The following is a 19872-nucleotide window of genomic DNA, read 5'->3' as shown; positions in this document are numbered from 1 at the left end:
CTTTCTTGACTTTAGTTCCATGTCAATTTCTGTACGTTTTACTGTTTAGTTTATTAGTATTGTGAAGCCACTCATTGGCCCCCGCAGAATATCAGTGCAGCGGGCTCGCTTGCTGCGTTTGCTGAGCTGGGGCCAATTTTTGGCATCACACAGCATTGTAATAATATTTATAGATCTTATACTGTTTGTGACTAGATCATAATAACTGTACCACTGAATACTGTTTAATTATTATGATGTTTCGTGTGATGCTGGAAATAAAAGTATTCTTATTCTTATTCACTATAAAATTACTCCTGCATAACTGGCCTAGTTTCAATGAAACCGGCCACCGTCACCAAAACCGGTGTGGGAGTTATTAATTATTATTATAATGTGTTATAGTTGCTGATTGATTAGGATTAATTTAATTAGGATCACTGTGTTTTGCCTTTAGGGGCATTCGCTGGCAGGTTCGCGGTTGTGTTTCCCGCGTATCCTGTGGCTTTGCCTAAAGCGGATAGTAGGAACATTAGTTGGTGTTTTAGTGGGTATGCCCGGGCGCGGCCTTCACCGCCCTGGGGAGTCCCACATACCCCGGTGGCCATCCCCAGACCGCCGGGGATCCGTAATTGCATTTCTCCAACGACAAAAAAAGGATCGCTATGTTTAGTGGTCTAGACTCTAGACTCGAATCCGAACCCAGTGGGACGGATAACCGACACGGTGAAAGAACTTTACATTTTCGTATAGACTCTAGAGTGTGGTTTTGACTTGAAGGTCGCGGGTTCGGTTTGACAGGCTCGCTAAAAAGAAAGATCCATGCGTCGGATGAAAATATAAAAAGTTGACCCTGCACCTGATCTTTTACCGTGTTGGTCCCACTGTCCCACTACACGTCATTAAGAAATTAGTTTATTAATTCTATTAGATCTTTGAGTGAAAAAAAAAGTATTCGTACTAAAATGAGGTTTTGAAATGGAAAGCTACAATTTATTTAAAACTAATGAAAATCACTTAAGAGCGGACTTTTCATTGAAATAGACCTTCTCGTTTCAGAAGTTGACCTCAAAAGGTTATTTTAATCGAGGGTCACCGAATTTAAACCCAATAAAACTAAAACCATTCTAGTATTCATCTGAAATTTAAATTAAAATGATCATTCAAATGATATTATGGCATTTGGTCTTTAGCACCTAAAGAGAATGATTGAAGATTTACAGTTTGAGAGGGAAAATATACTCGATGGCCTGTACGAGTTAATAAACTCAAGCAACTCAAGATCATATGAGATCAAAATATCTGTTTAATAAAAATGATACAATATTTTGATCTAATACTTATAATGGACGCGGCGGACTTGAAGTGATGAATTGCATTCTGAGGGTGTTGGCGTATTTGTTATTTGCTGAGATCGACATCCAAATTTTCAAAATCATTTTATATTTCAGACTGAGAGTGAACTGGTGTGACTGACCTAGAGTATTTAGATCATGGGGACTTATCTTACGAAGTTAACTTATATTCATTTGTCTTCATCGCTGCCACATCAAGGTTTTCTATAAGATGTTCAATAACTTCATCGGGCTGCACAGTATTTTGCTCGATAAATCTATCGGAAACTTTCAACTTCTTTAAAAAGTCGTTTTGGACTTTCTGAACATGAAACAACAGTAAAAAATAACAGTAAGAAATTAGAAGTCAATTAATATAGCTAACAATAAGAATTAACATAGATAGGTACTCATGAACATAACAAACAATACTAATTTACAAAAGTAAATTGAGACACCTAAATTACAATCGTAACGTAGAAAAAGCTATATATGGCAGATAGCCGCTTATGCCGCATAACATGAACCCCGCGCGTCCCGCGTAAAGACGACCAGCGGTAGTTATCCGCATCTACATCGTGCAATTTCACAAAACAGGAGTAGATGTCTTCTTTTACGTGACAAAAGTACCAAAAATAAGGTGATATTTGAATTTTTGTTTTTGGTATGTTGTAGAACATGATATTTTAAGCTAGTTTCTACAAAAAAACGAAAAACTCAAAATTGCAGATGACTTTTTTTACTTTGCACCCGTCGAAATATTGCACCATGGCAATGTTCATCGCTATCTCGTCGTACAAACAATGGTCGCCGTCAGTCTCGAGTTGTAGTAATTTGCTATTATTTATTCAACAAGTGCACTTATCAATATAAAAAGTAGCCAGTAGCCGATTTTCAGACCAATTGAATATGCATATAAAATTTGGTAAAAATCTATAAAGCCGTTTCGGAGGAGTACGGTAACTGACATTGTGACATGAGAATTTTATATATAAGATTATATTATAGCCTTCACTTAGTTAATTAATATTATCATAATATCGGTGGCTCGCAAGCTGCATGCCTCGAGCATACTTGAGATACCTTACGTGCCATCATAGTATATCTAACTATAATATACATCAGCTTAATATACCTCTAACAGCATATTTTTTATTCTGAAGACTGTATTGGAAAAATGTTCTGGGCGATGGGCGATTCGTTTTTTTGGCTATAATATAATATAGTAGGCGCAAAGTGTGTGACTGAAAGCGTACCAGCCGAACCTTTGCGCCTGCTATTTTATAGTCTTTTGATCGTCGTTTTTTTATACATCAATTAAATTGAGCCAAAAAAACGAATCGCCCTAGATATATTCTTTGTCTTTAATTCAGTGCAAAAATTATCTGAAAATTCCAAATAATTTGGACATAGTATGGAAAATTCGTTAAAAGAAGAGGTAAGTTTGGGATTTTTTTCTATCGAATGAAGTTCATGATATTGTGTAATGGAATATAAATTCCACTGTGTTAGATCCTTAACTAACACATATATTTTTTTTCAGAATTTAAATTACTATATTTTTGTGTCTACTGTCACTTTTAAATCTTGAAAATCGTCCGTTTCTGGGAATACAGGCCCTTAACTAGATGATCCGGAGAATCACTGAACGGAAGTCCAGGGAATGTTTATACTAAGAAAAATTCATACTTCATACTTAAAACTTTATTATTATATTATAAATGCGAAAGTGTGTCTGTCTGATTGTCTCTCCGTTGCGCCAAAATTTGGTTACCGTGCGGTAACCGTGCACTTTTCCGGAATAAAAAGTGTCCTATGTCCTTTCTCGGGACTCAAAGTATATACATAACAAACAGCAAAATCGGTACCGCGGTTAGGGCGTGAAGATTCATTTACAGATATACAGGACAGACAGACAGAGAGATATTAATACTAGCTACATTTACTGCAGATTTTATACAAGTAGTCTCAACATACCTTGCAACAACATAACAAGATTACATATTATATCCTCAACATTCACGTCCAGAGCGAGCCCCGCGGCAACGTACAACGTACAGGTTATACAAGATATACCTTGTAGTTTGTACCGTAAACAACGGTATTTCAGCACAACATAATAATATTATATTTCTTCCTTAGTGAAATATAATAGGAAATATTAAGTGTACTTAACTAAAATAATATGCGAGCTGTTAATGACTTGATGAAACCCGTAAACTCGTTGCCTTGAGATTCGCTTAACGCCCGGGAACCGTACAATTTGCAACATAAATTATTCTTTGTCCTTTCCCGGGACTATTCGTATATTCGTCTATTCGTACCAACTTACATTAATTAGTAAGGATTATTAATAAAGATTTAACGAGTTATTAATAATATCCAGTTAACAATAAGCTTTATTAAGGCTCTCAAGCTCAGGCGCTCTTCAGTATTATTGGCGTAGCGCGTCTACGGCGTAGCACCGTAGCACCGTAGCTCGTGGCGCTACGAGAGACTATTGTCTACGTAATGTTTGCTACGTTACTTGAGATGTCGGGGTGAGGACACACTGTGATCAAAATGTTATCAAGTCGTCCATACTAATATTATAAATGCGAAAGTGTGTCTGTCTATCTGTCTGTCTGTCTGTTACCTCTTCACGCCCAAACCGCTAAACCGATTTTACTGAAATTTGGTATGGAGATACTTTGAGCCCCGAGGAAGGACATAGGATACTTTTTATCTCGGAAAATGTACGGTTCCTGCGTGATAAACAATTTTTGTCGCAACGGAGTTGCGGGCGTCATCTAGTATGTGATAAATATTATTAGTTAATTTGTAGTATTTTGTTTTTGATTAATTGTATTCAATATAATAAAAAAACGATAGTTTACAATACTATTTTGGGAGTTCGGGAACTAGCCCAGCGAAAATAATTTGCATATAAAATTTTTATTCAATAGTATAAAATTATGTTGTACAAAAATACTCCTTAAAAATATTAGAACTACAACTAAAAGTAGGCTGTTTAGAATTAGTGTTTTTTGTTTAGTTTTTTTTTTCAGTATACTTGAGAAGAAGTGGCTCTTAAAACAAAAATAGTGCAAATGAGCTTGTAAAACGTATAATAACAAAAAATTATGAGATAAGTCTCAATATTTGACATTTGAAATAACGTTAATCGTCCTCGTCTTACCCACCTAATGGCTTTGTGCCTTTTTCTGTTCGTCAAGGGCATGCGTTATAGCGCAGTCAACAGCGAACGTAAGGCATGCCCGCGACGCATGTCCTCTGACCGTATCCAAAACTTCAAAAATGACAATATTGGCGTTGCGTTCCTTGACGCATTCAATTATTGAATGCGCCAATATGAAAGTTGATGAAGAAAATTGAAGTTGAAAGTCCACAGTGTGGAATATTATAAGTATCTGGAATATAATAGAATAGCTAATCTCGTTGTTGAAAATAATTCTGCCCATTGTACACTCGCCCTTACCATTATGAATCTGTATTCTGTAGTCGACAGCTGCGGGCTGTAGATTTCACGACGAAATTACTTTTTCGTTTCAAATCAGTTCGGGTTAAATCGCGCGTCATCTCGTTCGGCTAATAATGGCGGGAAATGGAAAAGGTTAAGTAAAAAGTAGAATAGAATTGGATTATCTATATATATAAAACTCAAAGGTGACTGACTGACATGGTGATCTATCAACGCACAGCCAAAACCGATCCGATCGGGCTGAAATTTGGTATGCAGGTAGATGATATTACGTAGGCATCCGCTAAGAAAGGATTCTGATCAATTCTACCTCCAAGGGGTTAAAATAGGGGATGAAAGTTTGTATATGCCGATGCAGAGTCGCCCAGGCCGCGGTACATTGCGGCTAGTGGACGAGGTACCCGATGAGGCGATGCTGGCTGGCGCGGTGCGGAGGGAGTGATGATGATGAAGAAGGCGTGTTCTGTCGAGGGTCACCAATGTCGGATATGTGCGTGGCCGCCACAAAGGAAGATCTTCCAATCGAGCGAGGTGTTATGCTCGGTCAGGCCGGAGCCCACGTGATACATTTCAGCTGTCGTATATATACCGACGCGCTCAGAAAACTTCGATAGCGCGATGCAGGAATGTTAGGCGAATTGTGGGTACCGCCACAACTTCTTAACGCAAGCGAAGCCGCGGGCAAAAGCTCGTTTTTATATGGCTGTACATAATATCCAAAATTAAGGATATTATTATTATAACTAGAGATCGCCCAATGGTCGAAATTCGACCCTTAGTTTCAACGACATTAGGACTAGTACTATACTGTACTCGGCGAAACATGGCGGTAGCGGTCGTTGACTCCCTGTCAAAATCTTGTCATTTTCCTATTTAATCTAGCTAGGAAGATAAAGTCTATAAAGTTTTGAAAAAGGAATACAGAAAATATAACCTAACTCTTTCCTTATCAACAACTTGACAATTTTGATCGTAGTTAACTTTTAATTGACAATCTTCAAGTCAACTTTAATAAATTTTTTTGTTTTACTTTGTTGTGTTTTTAAATAAGAATCCATTTTAATATTATTATAATGCGAAAGTGTATCTTTCTGTGCAAATAAAGAAGAATCATTGAAATTGTTTGTGATATTGTGGCTCCCTAACAGATGAACGGTCTATTTCGATTCGGTTCTTTCGTTCAAAAGATGATATAATCTAGAGCGTTTTACCTTTGAACAATTCACCTATAATTTTGACTTAAATAATATTATATTGCATAAACTGACAGTAAAAGCGCCTTTAGTTTTTGTTACCTTGCGACCTTTGCTTGCCAAAAGGTTGCTGACCGCTGTCCTATAATATTATACTGTGTTCTAAAATTGCTTAAATTTTCAGTGACTGGTTGAATTCTCACAAGCAAATTAAATCCTAATTGAACTATCTATCTACTCAAGCATCGCAAGGGATTCTTTGATGCTTTATTTAACTTTCCACAATTCTAATTATTGTAAATAGCCACTATTCAGTATTCACTAGAAAGTAATTTAAGGTCCACTTGCGCTGAACTCGGTTAAAGATGATCAAGGAATTTATAATCCATACTTATTAGTATATAGTATATAAACCTCCTTTTTGCTTCGGCGTAGTCGAGTAATAAATTTAAAAGTGTGTCTGACTGTCTGTTACTTCTTCAAGTCAAAACCGTATGCCCAAATCAGAGGTACAGATTTAGGCAAACGGTTTACATTCAAGTCCCGGGAAAGGACGTCGTGGAATATTTTTTATTCCGGAAAAATATACGGTTCCCGCGCGGTAAACGAGTTTTGTGAAACGCCGTTGCAGGCGTCATATCTGCTTCATATCAAGTCCGTCTGGTCCTGTATTTGAAGGACTTGCGTGTACAATATACATCTATGACCAAGGAAATTTTGAAACTTTTTATTGCATCTTCAGGATTAGAACGCTTAGATTGAGTGAGATGCAGTCGTCTACTGAGTCACTCATTAACAATGGCGCAAGCCAAATTGCACAGGCCTAGATTAAATTTGGCTACTTAACGTGCAGTCTCCAAGGGGTCATCATATTATTTAACCCAGGGTTAACTTTAACCTCGATTTATACAACCGGGCCTAAATAAACGAAATTATTTTAGGCCTATCATCCGAGGCCTCTAATATCTGGGTTCGGGATAGTCGGGCTTAAACTTGCGCGATAAGGCTTCAGCGCAAATTGTTTCGAAGAGGCAAATAAGGGTAATGAATGGAACCAGAATTGAGCCTATTTTAGATGGAATGTTAGTTTCGGTCGCTTTACGGGGCTTATAACCGAAGTTTTGGCGGCGAAATGTTATTGGCAGAGGAGATTAGAAATCAAATGGCTCACTAGTATAATTAATGGAAGATAGTTTTGTCATAAAGTGTATGACTTATTGTCGTGAGTCGATGATGAAGTTTTAGAAAGTGTGTCTATCGTTCTGTCTGCTTATGTGGTATCTCTTATACGTAAGCCACTGAATCGAATGTTATGATTTACGTAATTCAGTACTTAGTTTATTGTTTTTAGAATACTAAATTATTGTAACTTAACTATTTTTGACTAAATTAGATGGTAGTTTTAATATTTAAATCTGGCCACACTGACAACGTGCAATCCCAAGGCTACGTTCGCTTCACTTGGAGTGGGGGTTGACGGGTAAAAATTGTGTATATAATAAAATACCCCAAGAGCGCAGTATGATGCGAATTTTGACGGAAGAACAATTGTAAGAGGAATCTCTGCCCGAAAGTGTACCACTGTATAATATTGTAGAATAAATGTATTTGAAAGTCATCATGCAGTTTCTTATCACTATTTTAATAAGATTTTGCAAACTTTAACTATCGAGAAAGGATATAGGATAGTTTCTGATCGTTAGAAGTTGAGGAAACACAAAGTTGCCAGCATCATCTCATCTGAATATTATGTATCAGTGTTCTGTATTAGTAGGTACTTATATAATGTACTATCACAGAAGTTGATTCCGTTGATTCCTAGGCGGACCTAAGTAATTTGGTCGCGTTAAGTGGGCGACTAACCCTAAATTGTCGATTTTATTTTTCATTTTTATACTTGAAAATAAGCCCCGAATTGTTTCATTTTCTAAAATTAGATACTACATTATATTTCCGAGAATTCGATCTGAGCAAAAACACGATATCTTAAAATGTTCTCGATAGAAAAAAATCACAAAGATGCATCTAATTTTCACGAATTTTTCATTTATTTCCATAACCGTGCATTGACCTAAGTTAATATTTTAACACATTGTATAAAATTCTATTATTGAGTGATCGACCTAGCGGATTTTTAAAATGTTGTATATTTATCGAGTTATTGAGAAAAAACTAATTTGGCGATGAATTCGCGTCGTTCTTTTTCACCTGGCATATGAAAGACGGGGGTGAGTGTGTAGAGAGAAGGACGATGTTTGATTTTTGGGGTTAGTCGCCCTCTTAAGTCAAACCCCTCCGACCGGTCACAGCTATGAGCTAACCATTATATTATAAGTCTATGGAGCTAACATATAATTGACATTATAAGCCGACCAAATAACGTACGTCCATCAACTGCCTAGGTATCAATTTGCTCAATGTATAAGTTTGATGTATCTGTCTGCGTATCATGTGTGTCTATCATCTGTTTGTGGTATTGAAGCTGCAAGCAACTGCTGAGCTGTGGTATTGAAGCTGCAAGCAACCAGATGAGCCACCATTTTCTAATATCTGACTTGTCAATCTGTGCGTCTGTATCTGTTGATGGTCATGATCCAACCAAAAAATTTACCCACCACTTATAGGGTCAATTCAAATCGAAACGTAACGCGTAGATTCATTTCTAAAGTACTAAATTGACAGATTTGCACGACGATTCACGCAATTCTAGTCTGTCAATTCAATACAAATTTATAATGCATCTACGCGTTGCGGTCTGAATTGACTCTTAAGTGACTGTCCAGATGAGGCGTTTTACGCGCGAGTCCACACTCCTAGAGCTACATATATATCGTCGAGATGCCTACGCGTATTTCCTTGATGCCTACGCGTATTTCCTTTGTGCAATGAGCGGGATTGTCGACTCGCACGTTTAACGCGCGAGCGACGCGTGAGTCGAGATACTTGGACTACCATTGCAGCGTCCAGTACTACGCGAGAGTCTGTTTCGAGTGGTCGTATTTGATGATTAAAATTCAGTAACTGGCTGGATCCTTCCCAGCGTAGCAACGCGCGTAAAACGCGGTATCTGGATGCAATAGAAATTGATACGCGCGTATGAACTTTGCGCCTAAAACCCCTCATCTGGATAGGCTCTAAACGTTTTTTCTTCTTCCAGGAGCTGTCCTCCCAAGCCACCTCCATATCCACCCTGTCCATCATCATCGTGGTGCTAACCCTGGTGCTGTGCCTGGCGCTGCTGCCGGCGGCGGCGGAGTGGGAGGCGCTGGCGCTGGCGGGTTCTCTGCTGGTGACGGTGACGTTAGGAGCCGGGACTCTGATGGCGACGCACCATGCGCCGCTACCGTTGTTCGCGCTTATATTGGTAAGTGGAAGGTTGATTTAATTTTAAAATGGCATTAAAATAGGATAATTTTATATTCAAGTCCGGCAACGTACCCGCACATCTTCTTATGTGGCGAGTGTCCACGAGCGATGGTAGTTGCTTTTCATCAGGTGACCCGTTTGCTAATTTGCCCTCTTATTGTATAAAAAAATATATTATTGCAATTTCTTCACGCTAGAAGTAGCACCAGCATAGACAGTCACTCACCTCCATTATACAAGTACGCTGGACATAAGATACCCAGCTGTTTTTTGGGCCTATTTGAAGCGGAATCAGCGCCCCCAATGCGGGGGAAGAGAACTAAATCTGACATAACGAGTAGATTTTTTGTGTTTTGGGCTTTGGTTTATAAATTCCCACATTAGTTGTTGTTGTTATTATAATGTGGCGGTACCGTACCCACAATTCGCCTAACATTCCTGCATCGCGCTATCGAAGTTTCGGAGAACGGCAAGATATATAGAACGTCTGAAATGACGTCAGTGGGCTTCGGCCTGACCGAGCATGCTATCTCGCTCGGTCGGAAGATCTTCCTTTTCGGCCGCCACTCACAACGTTAAATTAAATAACATAGATTTATTATACCGAGACTGCATTGAAACCATAACAAAACTGTATTGATAATATTGGAATATATAGCAGAATCGAGCCAGTGGCCACAAGGCATCAGAAATTCCGCAGGTGTACACGCAATTATGCAGTCTATTGCAAACCCAATAGACAGAATAAGCAGTAAGCTGACTTCAAACCAGCTGACAAATCGACGTTGTACCACGTGGTACCGCTGCAAGCATACTATGAACGGTTCAGCAATGCATACAGCAGAGTTACCCCCGAAACTGATACGATCTTGATTTACGAGTCTGATTAGTTCCAAATTGAGCCGCAGCACGATCGTGCGTCAGTATAGCTGTCAGGAGTGGGAAAAACCGTTGAGATCGAATTAGTTCCAAATTGAGCCGCAGCACGATCGTGCGTCAGTATAGCTGTCAGGAGTGGGAAAAACCGTTGAGATCGAATTAGTTCCAAATTGAGCCGCAGCACGATCGTGCGTCAGTATAGCTGTCAGGAGTGGGAAAAACCGTTGATATCGAATTAGTTCCAAATTGAGCCGCAGCACGATTTTGCCCTGGTATAATATATTATGTCGGAAGTAGCAAAAGCTGTTGAGATCGAGCTGATTCGATTCTGATTCTGTCGGGAGTAAGGCAGCAGGGTAGCGCGCGCCGGTTGATATGGCATACTACGTCAAACGTATTAAATTTCGAGATCACTTCTAAGTTAGCCTACTGGTTCGTTCTTTCTATTGTTCAATTATGCAGTCTGTTGCAAAGCCTTATTTAAAAGGCCTTTACACGTGCTGACGTCTAAAGCCCCGTTTACACATGCTCACCTGCCAAATTAATAATTATCCCTAATGCTTATCACACACGATGTCTGGCAATGTACACAGAGTATAATTAATACGAACTGTCACATGAAACGTTTTGGTAGAAGTTAGAACTCCCTTATTCATAACTCCTAAACTTATTCTTTATATTTATTAATTTTTTAGCCTATTTATATCCTTACTAATATTACAAAATATATAGTAGTTAATAATCTTAGACAATATTTGGGAAAAATCGGTTCAGCGGTTGGACGTGAAGAGGTAGGTACAGGCATAAATACTTTTGCATTTTTTCGTGATAGCAAAAAGACATACAGATGGAAAATATATATTTTTTTTTTTTTTTTTTAAATTGGGGCCGTCTATGGACTGTTCGTCCATATCCTTTTTTTTGTTATTTTATTATTTAGATTTTTTTTTTGATGGTAAATATATTATACTATTCATATTTTAGTAAATAATATAAGTAATAATAAATATAAAAATCCCAGACACAATAGATTTTTAATTGTTATGACAGCTGGGTGCCGCTTGGGGATTGATGGGTTAATTTATAATATTAGAGTGGAAGCATGGATATGGATTATCGAAATTATCGACACAATGTCATACTTTGCTCATGCAATGAATGAATTTTATTATGATTAGGTACTTACTTAATTGAGCGTACAATTTCTAAATGTTGAACTATTTGTTCATTTCAATGTTGATTAATGAAATAAAAGCTTTTAGACCAAAATAGTATAAGAACTGGAATTTATATCCCAGAGTAACACAACAAATCGAGGGGTCAAAGAACGTAACAAAATCGTTTTGTAATTCCGTCCCAGAGCGATGTATCTGTCCAACACAAAGTGGTCCCTTCCGGCGCCTGACATATGAGGCACATTGATTGGGCATAGAGAAATTCAATACCATTTGGCTAATGGTGCTCGATTTTTATTTGTAAATGACGATGTAATAGGTTGGTGAGCACCAATACCATAACGACCGGTTTATAATAATCCAGTCCAGTGATCCAATACTGCACTGGATTGGAATAATGTCAAGAGGCTATCGTATCGCTACAGACGTTCAGCAGTGGACGGCAATGGGCTGATGATGATGGTGAAACCGGCTGTGTTGTAACCAAACTGACTGTCAGCCGCCGAAAGTGAGCGAACGTTACGCAGTATATTGTATTTCCATACATAATCACTTTATTTTAAAGATTTCTCAAAAAAGAAAATAATGTTTGCATAAAATAAATATTTCTTTAAATTTTATGCAAACATTATTTTCTTTTTTGAGAAATCTTTACCCTTCCTAAGGGACCCCAAACAAATTTTTATACGGGGCCCCGCCAAGGTACGCTACGCCCCTGCTAAGACTATGATATTAATGACATCCGACAAGTATCTCACATGATCGCACCGTAATATTGGATGAATCATACTCGCTTACGTAACAGATTTTCACTATGGATTTTCACAATCACGTATCCATTTTCACGGGATCCCACTCGGAAATTTGTTATTTGTCAGGGATTTCTCGATATCTCTTGTATAAAATAGCAAATTAGCATGATATAATCGTCTCGTATTGTCAATGAGAATGGTCGCTTATGATGATAAAGCCTAAGTTAAATCTTTTTATTAAAATAATATAGTAATTCTGCACTTAAATGCATACGGGCATTTCTCCGGATTTGGATTATTTAGTTGATTCCCTGGAACATTTTTATTTCTGCATATTTTTTAAAATCAATAATCGCATATTATTCTTAAGTGAATTATAAATATAATTATCTATTTGGGCCCCTTTTTCACTTCACAATTTTAGAAGATATTTTGATTTAAATTTTTCTAACCTAGGGAATCAACAAAGCTAATAGAAAAAAGCTTTTTCAGCTAAATAAACATGTTCAATTTAAATGTAAACATGTATAAAATTGTCTACAAACGAAACTTGTTCGTTAAAACCAAATACAATGAATGGAAAATGAATTTATTTGAAATATTTTGACTTTAAGAAAAAAAATTTTATATATTTTACTAATTGGTGTCATTTATTTGTATCAGTATATGAAGATAATGTAATTTATTTTAATAAAAATAAACAGATATATACCAATTAGATAAATAAATGTAAAATATTTTGATTTCCTACTTAAAATACCCAGGGAATCATCAAAATGTATGTAGAGGGAATCAATAAAAAGTTAGTTTTTCCTGAGGTGTACAAAAACTGTGCATGTAGGTTAAACAACAAATAGTCTAACTAAAAACCATACTCATTATCGTCGTTTACATCGTGTCTAAGCAAACTTAACTTTGGAAATGGCATTGTAATTAGCGAATAGGGAATCAATTGTGTAAGGAACCAAGGTTGAGGGAATCAGATATTTTCCTTTGTAACTCGGAAACGGAGCAACGAATTGTGTGACCTCCTTCCATGATGTTTAGAGGGCTACCGAACCTCCCGCCCTGCGCACCCGCAACCACGTGCTTCTTATAACTAGGGAGGTACGAGCCTCCAAGTGAAGTGTATAGGGAATCACTATATGAGCCAGGACAAATCTTAAAATGACTTTTTCTATTTATAATATAACGATATATACGTTTATAAACAATTGTTTTATAAATATTTTGTTTATACTCTTACTATTTATTTACTTTGTAATTAGAATTTCATCGTATTTGTGGGTTTTTTTTGGGAATTTATAGTGAATTCTGGGGACACGTCCAGGGAATCAATTTTTCGACCTTTAAATTAATTTTAATTATATTTAAAATTAAGTTTTTCCACAGAATCTGAGTGGCCCAGTTAGATAACACCTAATATTACTATAAAAAAATACAAAGGTCTACATAATTATGTAACTCTGCGGGTAGTTTATACGTCCGGACCACTAAATTTTGCGGTTTGGAGAATCAGCCATACCAATCATTTATACAAAACAAGGTTAAATCGAATTTAATTAAAGTCTTCTACATAAATTAACAGATTAATTGAGTCCACTAAATTAAAGAGCACTTCCCAGTTCAAATATTTTATCTAATAATTTGCTGATTGAATGTAGTTTCAATTAAAACCCTACGCGGCGAATACCTCTTCATTGGAAAGTTGGACTTTACTGATAGCACAACTACGGCCGCTACCCACTACCAAATTAATTTAAATACAGTTTGAATTATCGAAATACTTCACCACCAACTGAGACGTCCTCTGTGGCTCAGTTGGTGGGGCTGTTGGTAGCTCAAGCCGGGGGTCGCGGGTTCGAATTCCGCCGACGGAACAAAAAAGTTTTCAAAGTTCCTGGGTCATGGATGTGTGTGAAGCGTCCATAGATAATATTATTATTATTATATATTTATATAGGATGACTAAGTGATAATTCATTAGGGCGTGTACGTGTTCCTCGACGTAGAGAGTTCACTGTGAAAGTAGCAGCGCTGAAAGACCAATTTTTTTCACTTTAAGTAAGCGCCCCGGCATCACGAGTTTCCTCATGCAAAAGTGAAAAAAACTTGATATTTCACTACTGCTACTTTCACAGTGAACTCTTATATAAGGGACACGTCATACACTCCCTAAACTCTAAAGTAAATTATCACTTACTTTTGTTACACCTTGTATGTTCTATAGAATGATAATGTCCGGTTTACATTATTCCAGTCCAATAATCTTTAATTTAAAACGGGCTTTGGCCCACCACACATTCCCACCACTGTATCTCCTGTGTCGCCAGGATCGACAGCGGCATCCAACCACGAAAACCCTTTGATATGATCTCAGGGAGCCCGAGGGACATGCTAAAGCTGTCTTGGGACCCGCAACGAAATTAATCAGAAGAAAATAGGAGGAGTAGGAAGAATTCCAGATTCAGATTCCAATAATCTTTAATGTAAACAGGCACTGGAATGCACTATTTACATATTCCAGTAGCAATTAGCGCTAGATTGGATTGCTTGGAATGATGTAAGCCGACTACGACTCTCAAATATTGGTGTAAGTCAAAAATGAATAAAGAAATTAATAAAGATATTCAAATGTTATTCACCCCTCGGCTTTAAAAGAAATGAACCAAATTTAATAACTTCTGCTTACTTAAGTAGTAGGGCACTGAGAAAAATATAGAATTCTGTTTTGCGGGATAGTGAACGAGTGCGATACTGCTGTGATACTTAGGTAATTGCATTTGTAACAAAGTGATGAAAAATAAAAAGTAATAACATTATATAAAGCATTTGCACGGGGAATTTCTATGCAAGATATATACTTGTCTTGTCTGCCAAATTACAACAATCAAATGACGGACAACGACAGAAACACAATCTCACAGTAACACACACACAAACCAGAGTAGGTTAACGCTGATCTTTATTAGTTAAAAGGGTTTGGGGAGGCTTATAAAACATAAAACCTTTCAGATATTATGAAAACTCCCTTGCTTTGAACACACAATCAGGTGATCAATCGCTCGTTTGTCCATCTTAAATACTGAATGCACACGACTATGACGAAAATATTTTTTTCCAATACAAAACTTATAAATTGCCTTCATATAAGTTCCTGAGGTATAAAATTCTTTACACGTCCCCGGAATTATAAAGTTTATGTGGGATAAATAAGTTTATTCAATTTAGTTGGGCTTATTTAGTTGTAAAAAAATATTATTCCAGTGACAAAATGAAGTTCGAGGTAGTAAATAAATATTGAACCAAAATATTTGTTATTTACAAAACATAATTATCCCGATTGGGATGAGACCAATCGAAAATTTGCCCGCAGGTCATTGGATACAAAAAAACGGGCCTTATTAATATGGTTCCGTAGTAAAAACAAATACTTAGTTCTTCTAGTTATCTTTTAATTTTGCGCTGCCCGTTCCTTTGTTTGTACCTACATACATGATAATTTCCTAATAATTATTAATATTATTCCTCTTTAAGGAATATTATGCTAGGACTTAGGTAACAACTAACAATTTAAATACACAAAACATCTCTTGATAGGAACTCTCCTAGTGCATCTGCAGCATGAAATTTAGTACGGTATTATAAACCTAAACCTGTCAGTAAATAAGGAATAGGAATAAGATTATTGTTAATACTAACCCCTATGGGCTGTGAGTATAGTCTGAGTTTTTAAATGAGTGAGTGTACGCATAGGCATGCGTACAGCACCTCCCTCCTCCCACACTGCCTAGCATACACTCGCATGCAAGAACCTGCAAACACCAGCACCACACAAGCAATAATGTTAGCAAATTCGTGCAAGGCCTCTCACCACCATGCAGGTTGAAAACCTCGACGCGTGTTTGGCCCCGACACCGGAGCATCCTCAGGATGTTGATTCTACAAACAACGTCCGTCAAGTTGGAATATTTCTAACAATAATAACATACTAAATTTGAAGCTATGGATTCTCGCAGAGTAACGCCTAATTCCATTAACTTTCTGCAGCATAATATATAAAGTACGTGCACTGTGCAGTCCTAAAATTTTGTAATATTATTAAAGCTAAAGTGGGATTAATTTTAAAAGATTTCTTAATAAACAGTTCTATCGTTACGTTTAGGCAGGGCCTGTCCTTGTAGCAGAAATGCTTAAACTTTATTTAAATGTTTGTCAAATGCAGTTTCTGTAAAATTGCAACTAGAACAGTATTTACAACGAATATTAAAAATATTTGAAAGAGTTTACAAAAACTTTTACGGTTTTGTACACAATTTACAAAGCCAATCGACTAGGGCTTAGGTCGTTTGTTCACTGTCACCGTCACCGGGACGTCACCGGAAAGAATTTCAAATAAAATGCTACGTCTTTATGACCTATGACCATAAGGTTTAATTTTCTACTAATATTGGACTTCGTAGTAGCGTAGGTCAAAATAAAACCTATAGCCTAGGTCAGGAATGGCGAACCTTTTCGTATCAACGTGCCCTTTTCTGAAGAAATAATTTTGAAGAAGTTATAAAGGTACCATTCAATTTTTTTGTGGTTTCGTGTGTATTTCTAAAGTCTTAATTTGGTACTCACTATGCAGAAGTGAATCAAAAACCTTCATTGTTGGTAAAGTAATTATTTCGATACTAGTTTTGTGGGTATCCAGTAGCCCGCTTCTATGCTTATGATAGCACGCATACCATTGGTTTGCAATCCATGGCCTAGGTCATAAAGTGGTATTTTATTTGAATTTATGTCGGTGACGTCCCGATGACGGTGAGTGGACAAACGACCTTAGTCCACACGTAAATAAACAAATATCTAACCGCCCGCCCGCTCTATATTTTAACAGGTTTTCGCCCCACCGCGCACAACCTATATTCCTTTTGTAGATCTAGGAAAATTTAGATAAACCTTGCCAGATAGTCACCTACTAGCCAGAAAAACCAGCCAGATCAGTCGAAAACTTGAATAGAAAGGCCGGTCAAACCAGCCAACTTAACCGAACAGTTAGATAGAAAGGGCAGACGCCGGCGGCCGGCCACCATACTATTGAGCTACAAACATTACAATCCTTCAATGATATTTTGGCCCGTTGCTAAAGTTATAACTAACACTAAAGTTACAATTACAGCCGTAAAAGAACGGTAAATAATTAAGTAAGTATTAAAATTACATACTAACAGACAGTGGACTTTGTGCCCTTAATACTACAGAATACTAAATAGCAAAGAACACGCTGCGTAATTTTTATTAGTAAGGGCTAAGATATGTTTTTACTCTTAAGTCAATAAAATAAATAAATAAACATTTATTTGACCCATTAAGACATTACACTACAATGTGGCAGAAATTAACATCAAAGATTAGGTACAAAAGCATTAAAAATAACCAAAATAATCACAATTTTTTACATTTGACCCTGTGCTGAAAACGTTTTTACACGCGTTTGAATTTTTTAAATAAAATATTTTAATCCGCATGTGTAGTAATAATTATTCAACACACACTCACAAAGTCAAATTGGGGTTTTATTGTATGACACATTTTACTGAATGTTACAATATTAATTTAGAAATCGTTGTACATAACATTTTTGGAATGAAAGCATCATGATCAACTTCTTTCCTTTTTGGAATTTGGTTAAAATGTGTGTAATTTGACCTGTCACTAAGTGACTGCATGGCGCTTACGTTGCTTCATATCAAAAACATTTTTGATTCGTTACTTAACTAATATGGAATAGAAGTCGTTAATGGGCCCTTTTGGATAATTAAAAAAAAAGAAGAAACAATATATCTATAATTATTTAGTATACCATCTCTTTCTCTTCCTCTCTCTATGGGTCCTACGCTGTATTCTGAGGCAATTAAGAGAGCATTCTAGTTGAGGGGGTCGGAAGTGAGGGATTCGTGATTTACCTGTACTGAATAACAGAGGAGTAATCTTTGTTGATAGCATTTTGACACAAGGCTTTAAGCCCTCTTCTTGTTAGATTGTTATGGGTTTAGGCTACGCAAAATTTTCAAATCGCTCCTAAGATCTTTCACTTTGGTCATGGTTATAAGCCGCAACAACATACATTATGATAGCTTATGCTCGGGCCGCACCTGCGTAGTGCTTCGTGCTTAAAATGATACCATTGGACGATCTGCGTGTATCATCTCATAGCACGAAGCTTCGTACGATAGACGCATTAGGAATAATGAAAGGGCAGTTGTAGGAAGAAGCGGAGCAGATGCATGGAACGGATCGTTTTAAGATCGAGATCGGAATGTGTGACATGCTACTGAAAACTGTAGCTTTACCATGAGTTTAATAAGCTATAGTATTTATCGATACTTGATATCGACTACGTAAATATTTAGTATGACGATTGCCGTATGGAATTTATAAGAATCTAGAAGGATACAACGGAAAAGTAACGCTTCTGGCATAAAAATACAATACTTTTTCGCTAAGTTTAAGACTTTTAAATATAGTCATAATCATAAAGCAAATTCCAATTACACACATTTTTAAAAACGACTTTCCAAAACTTTGCATCTATGATTGCGCTCCAAACAGAAATTGGTCTAATATTTTTATGTCGTGCCTTTGTTTAAAAACTGGTATGTCAGTTCAAACGGCGGCATGAATAAAAGATTAGATGTTCTTTTGTTTTTGTACCGTTTGATACAACTTGTAGACATGATAAAATTGACGGACAGAGAGTACAAAAGAATTTCAATTATGTACGGTATTACAATTGTTTAAGGGCATTTATCACGCGGTAAGCTCATTTTTTTGTAACATAAAATATAATTCCGAGGAAAATGATTTTGCCTAGGAACTGAATGTGGTGTAATTTATTTAAATAAATAAATAAACTCAATGTATCAGTTCCGTACCAGTTTTTGTAAGTTTAGCATCATTTTTTTAATAAAATAAGGGGACAAACAAGCAAACGGGTCACCTGATGGAAAGCAACTACCGTCGCCCATGGACACTCGCAACATCAGAAGAGCTGCTAGTGCGTTGCCGCCTGCCGGCCTTTGATGTAAAGATGATTTTCAGCCTCTGTCTTTCGACATATTATACATTTCAGACACACCGAGAGATACACATTACACAATAAGAGAGATACACATTACACATGGGCATAGATGTGAGTTGTGACTTTTCTCAGGCTTTAAAGCGAAACTGGTACATTATAATAGGTAGGTATGTAGGCTAGGCTATAAGGCCCAATTCACTAATGTCTGTTAGTGTTAATAGCTTGTTAAAATGACATGTCTTCTTTTTATTCATATGAAAAACGAAAGAGGTAACGTGATCCTAAATAGAGCATTTTTAACAGTCGTTGGTGAAATTGAGCCTTAAGGTCATCTTACGTCGACTATATGCACCAATTCTTTTTCAGATGGTGCACACAATGATGCCTATAGCGCGGCCCATCGCGCTCAGCATGGCCGGTGCCCTCACTTTGGCCTACATGGCTTTAGCCATCGGCCTGGGGCCGCAGGGACAGGAGGGGCAGTTTTATCAGCAGGTAAGAAGAATGGTGTATAATGGGGTGTAACACTCCATGTCACAATAGGTACGTTAATTGGCTCGTTACCACACCAGTAAGTAGGCAGACACCCGTCCTCGTCCGTGGCTGTCAAGCGACTGTCCGCCCCACTACCCGTGTGCTCGAGA

The 19872-nt window shown here is 37.2% G+C and overlaps 1 protein-coding gene across 3 annotated transcripts in view; it reads left to right on the top strand.

Moving 5' to 3' along the window:
- The window catches only part of LOC121739116 (adenylate cyclase type 2), a 192962-nt gene that overhangs the window by 75066 nt on the left and 98024 nt on the right, over positions 1-19872 (top strand). For all 3 annotated transcript variants that reach the window (XM_042131444.1, XM_042131445.1, XM_042131443.1), the window contains exons 3-4: positions 9145-9351; positions 19595-19723. In XM_042131444.1, the coding sequence (XP_041987378.1) occupies positions 9145-9351; positions 19595-19723 (336 nt within the window). The remainder of the gene's footprint in view (positions 1-9144; positions 9352-19594; positions 19724-19872) is intronic.

The sequence above is a fragment of the Aricia agestis genome, chromosome Z (assembly GCF_905147365.1).
Source record: "Aricia agestis chromosome Z, ilAriAges1.1, whole genome shotgun sequence".
NCBI classification, from domain to species: Eukaryota; Metazoa; Arthropoda; class Insecta; order Lepidoptera; family Lycaenidae; genus Aricia; species Aricia agestis.
This window is presented reverse-complemented; position numbering and strand designations above follow the sequence as displayed.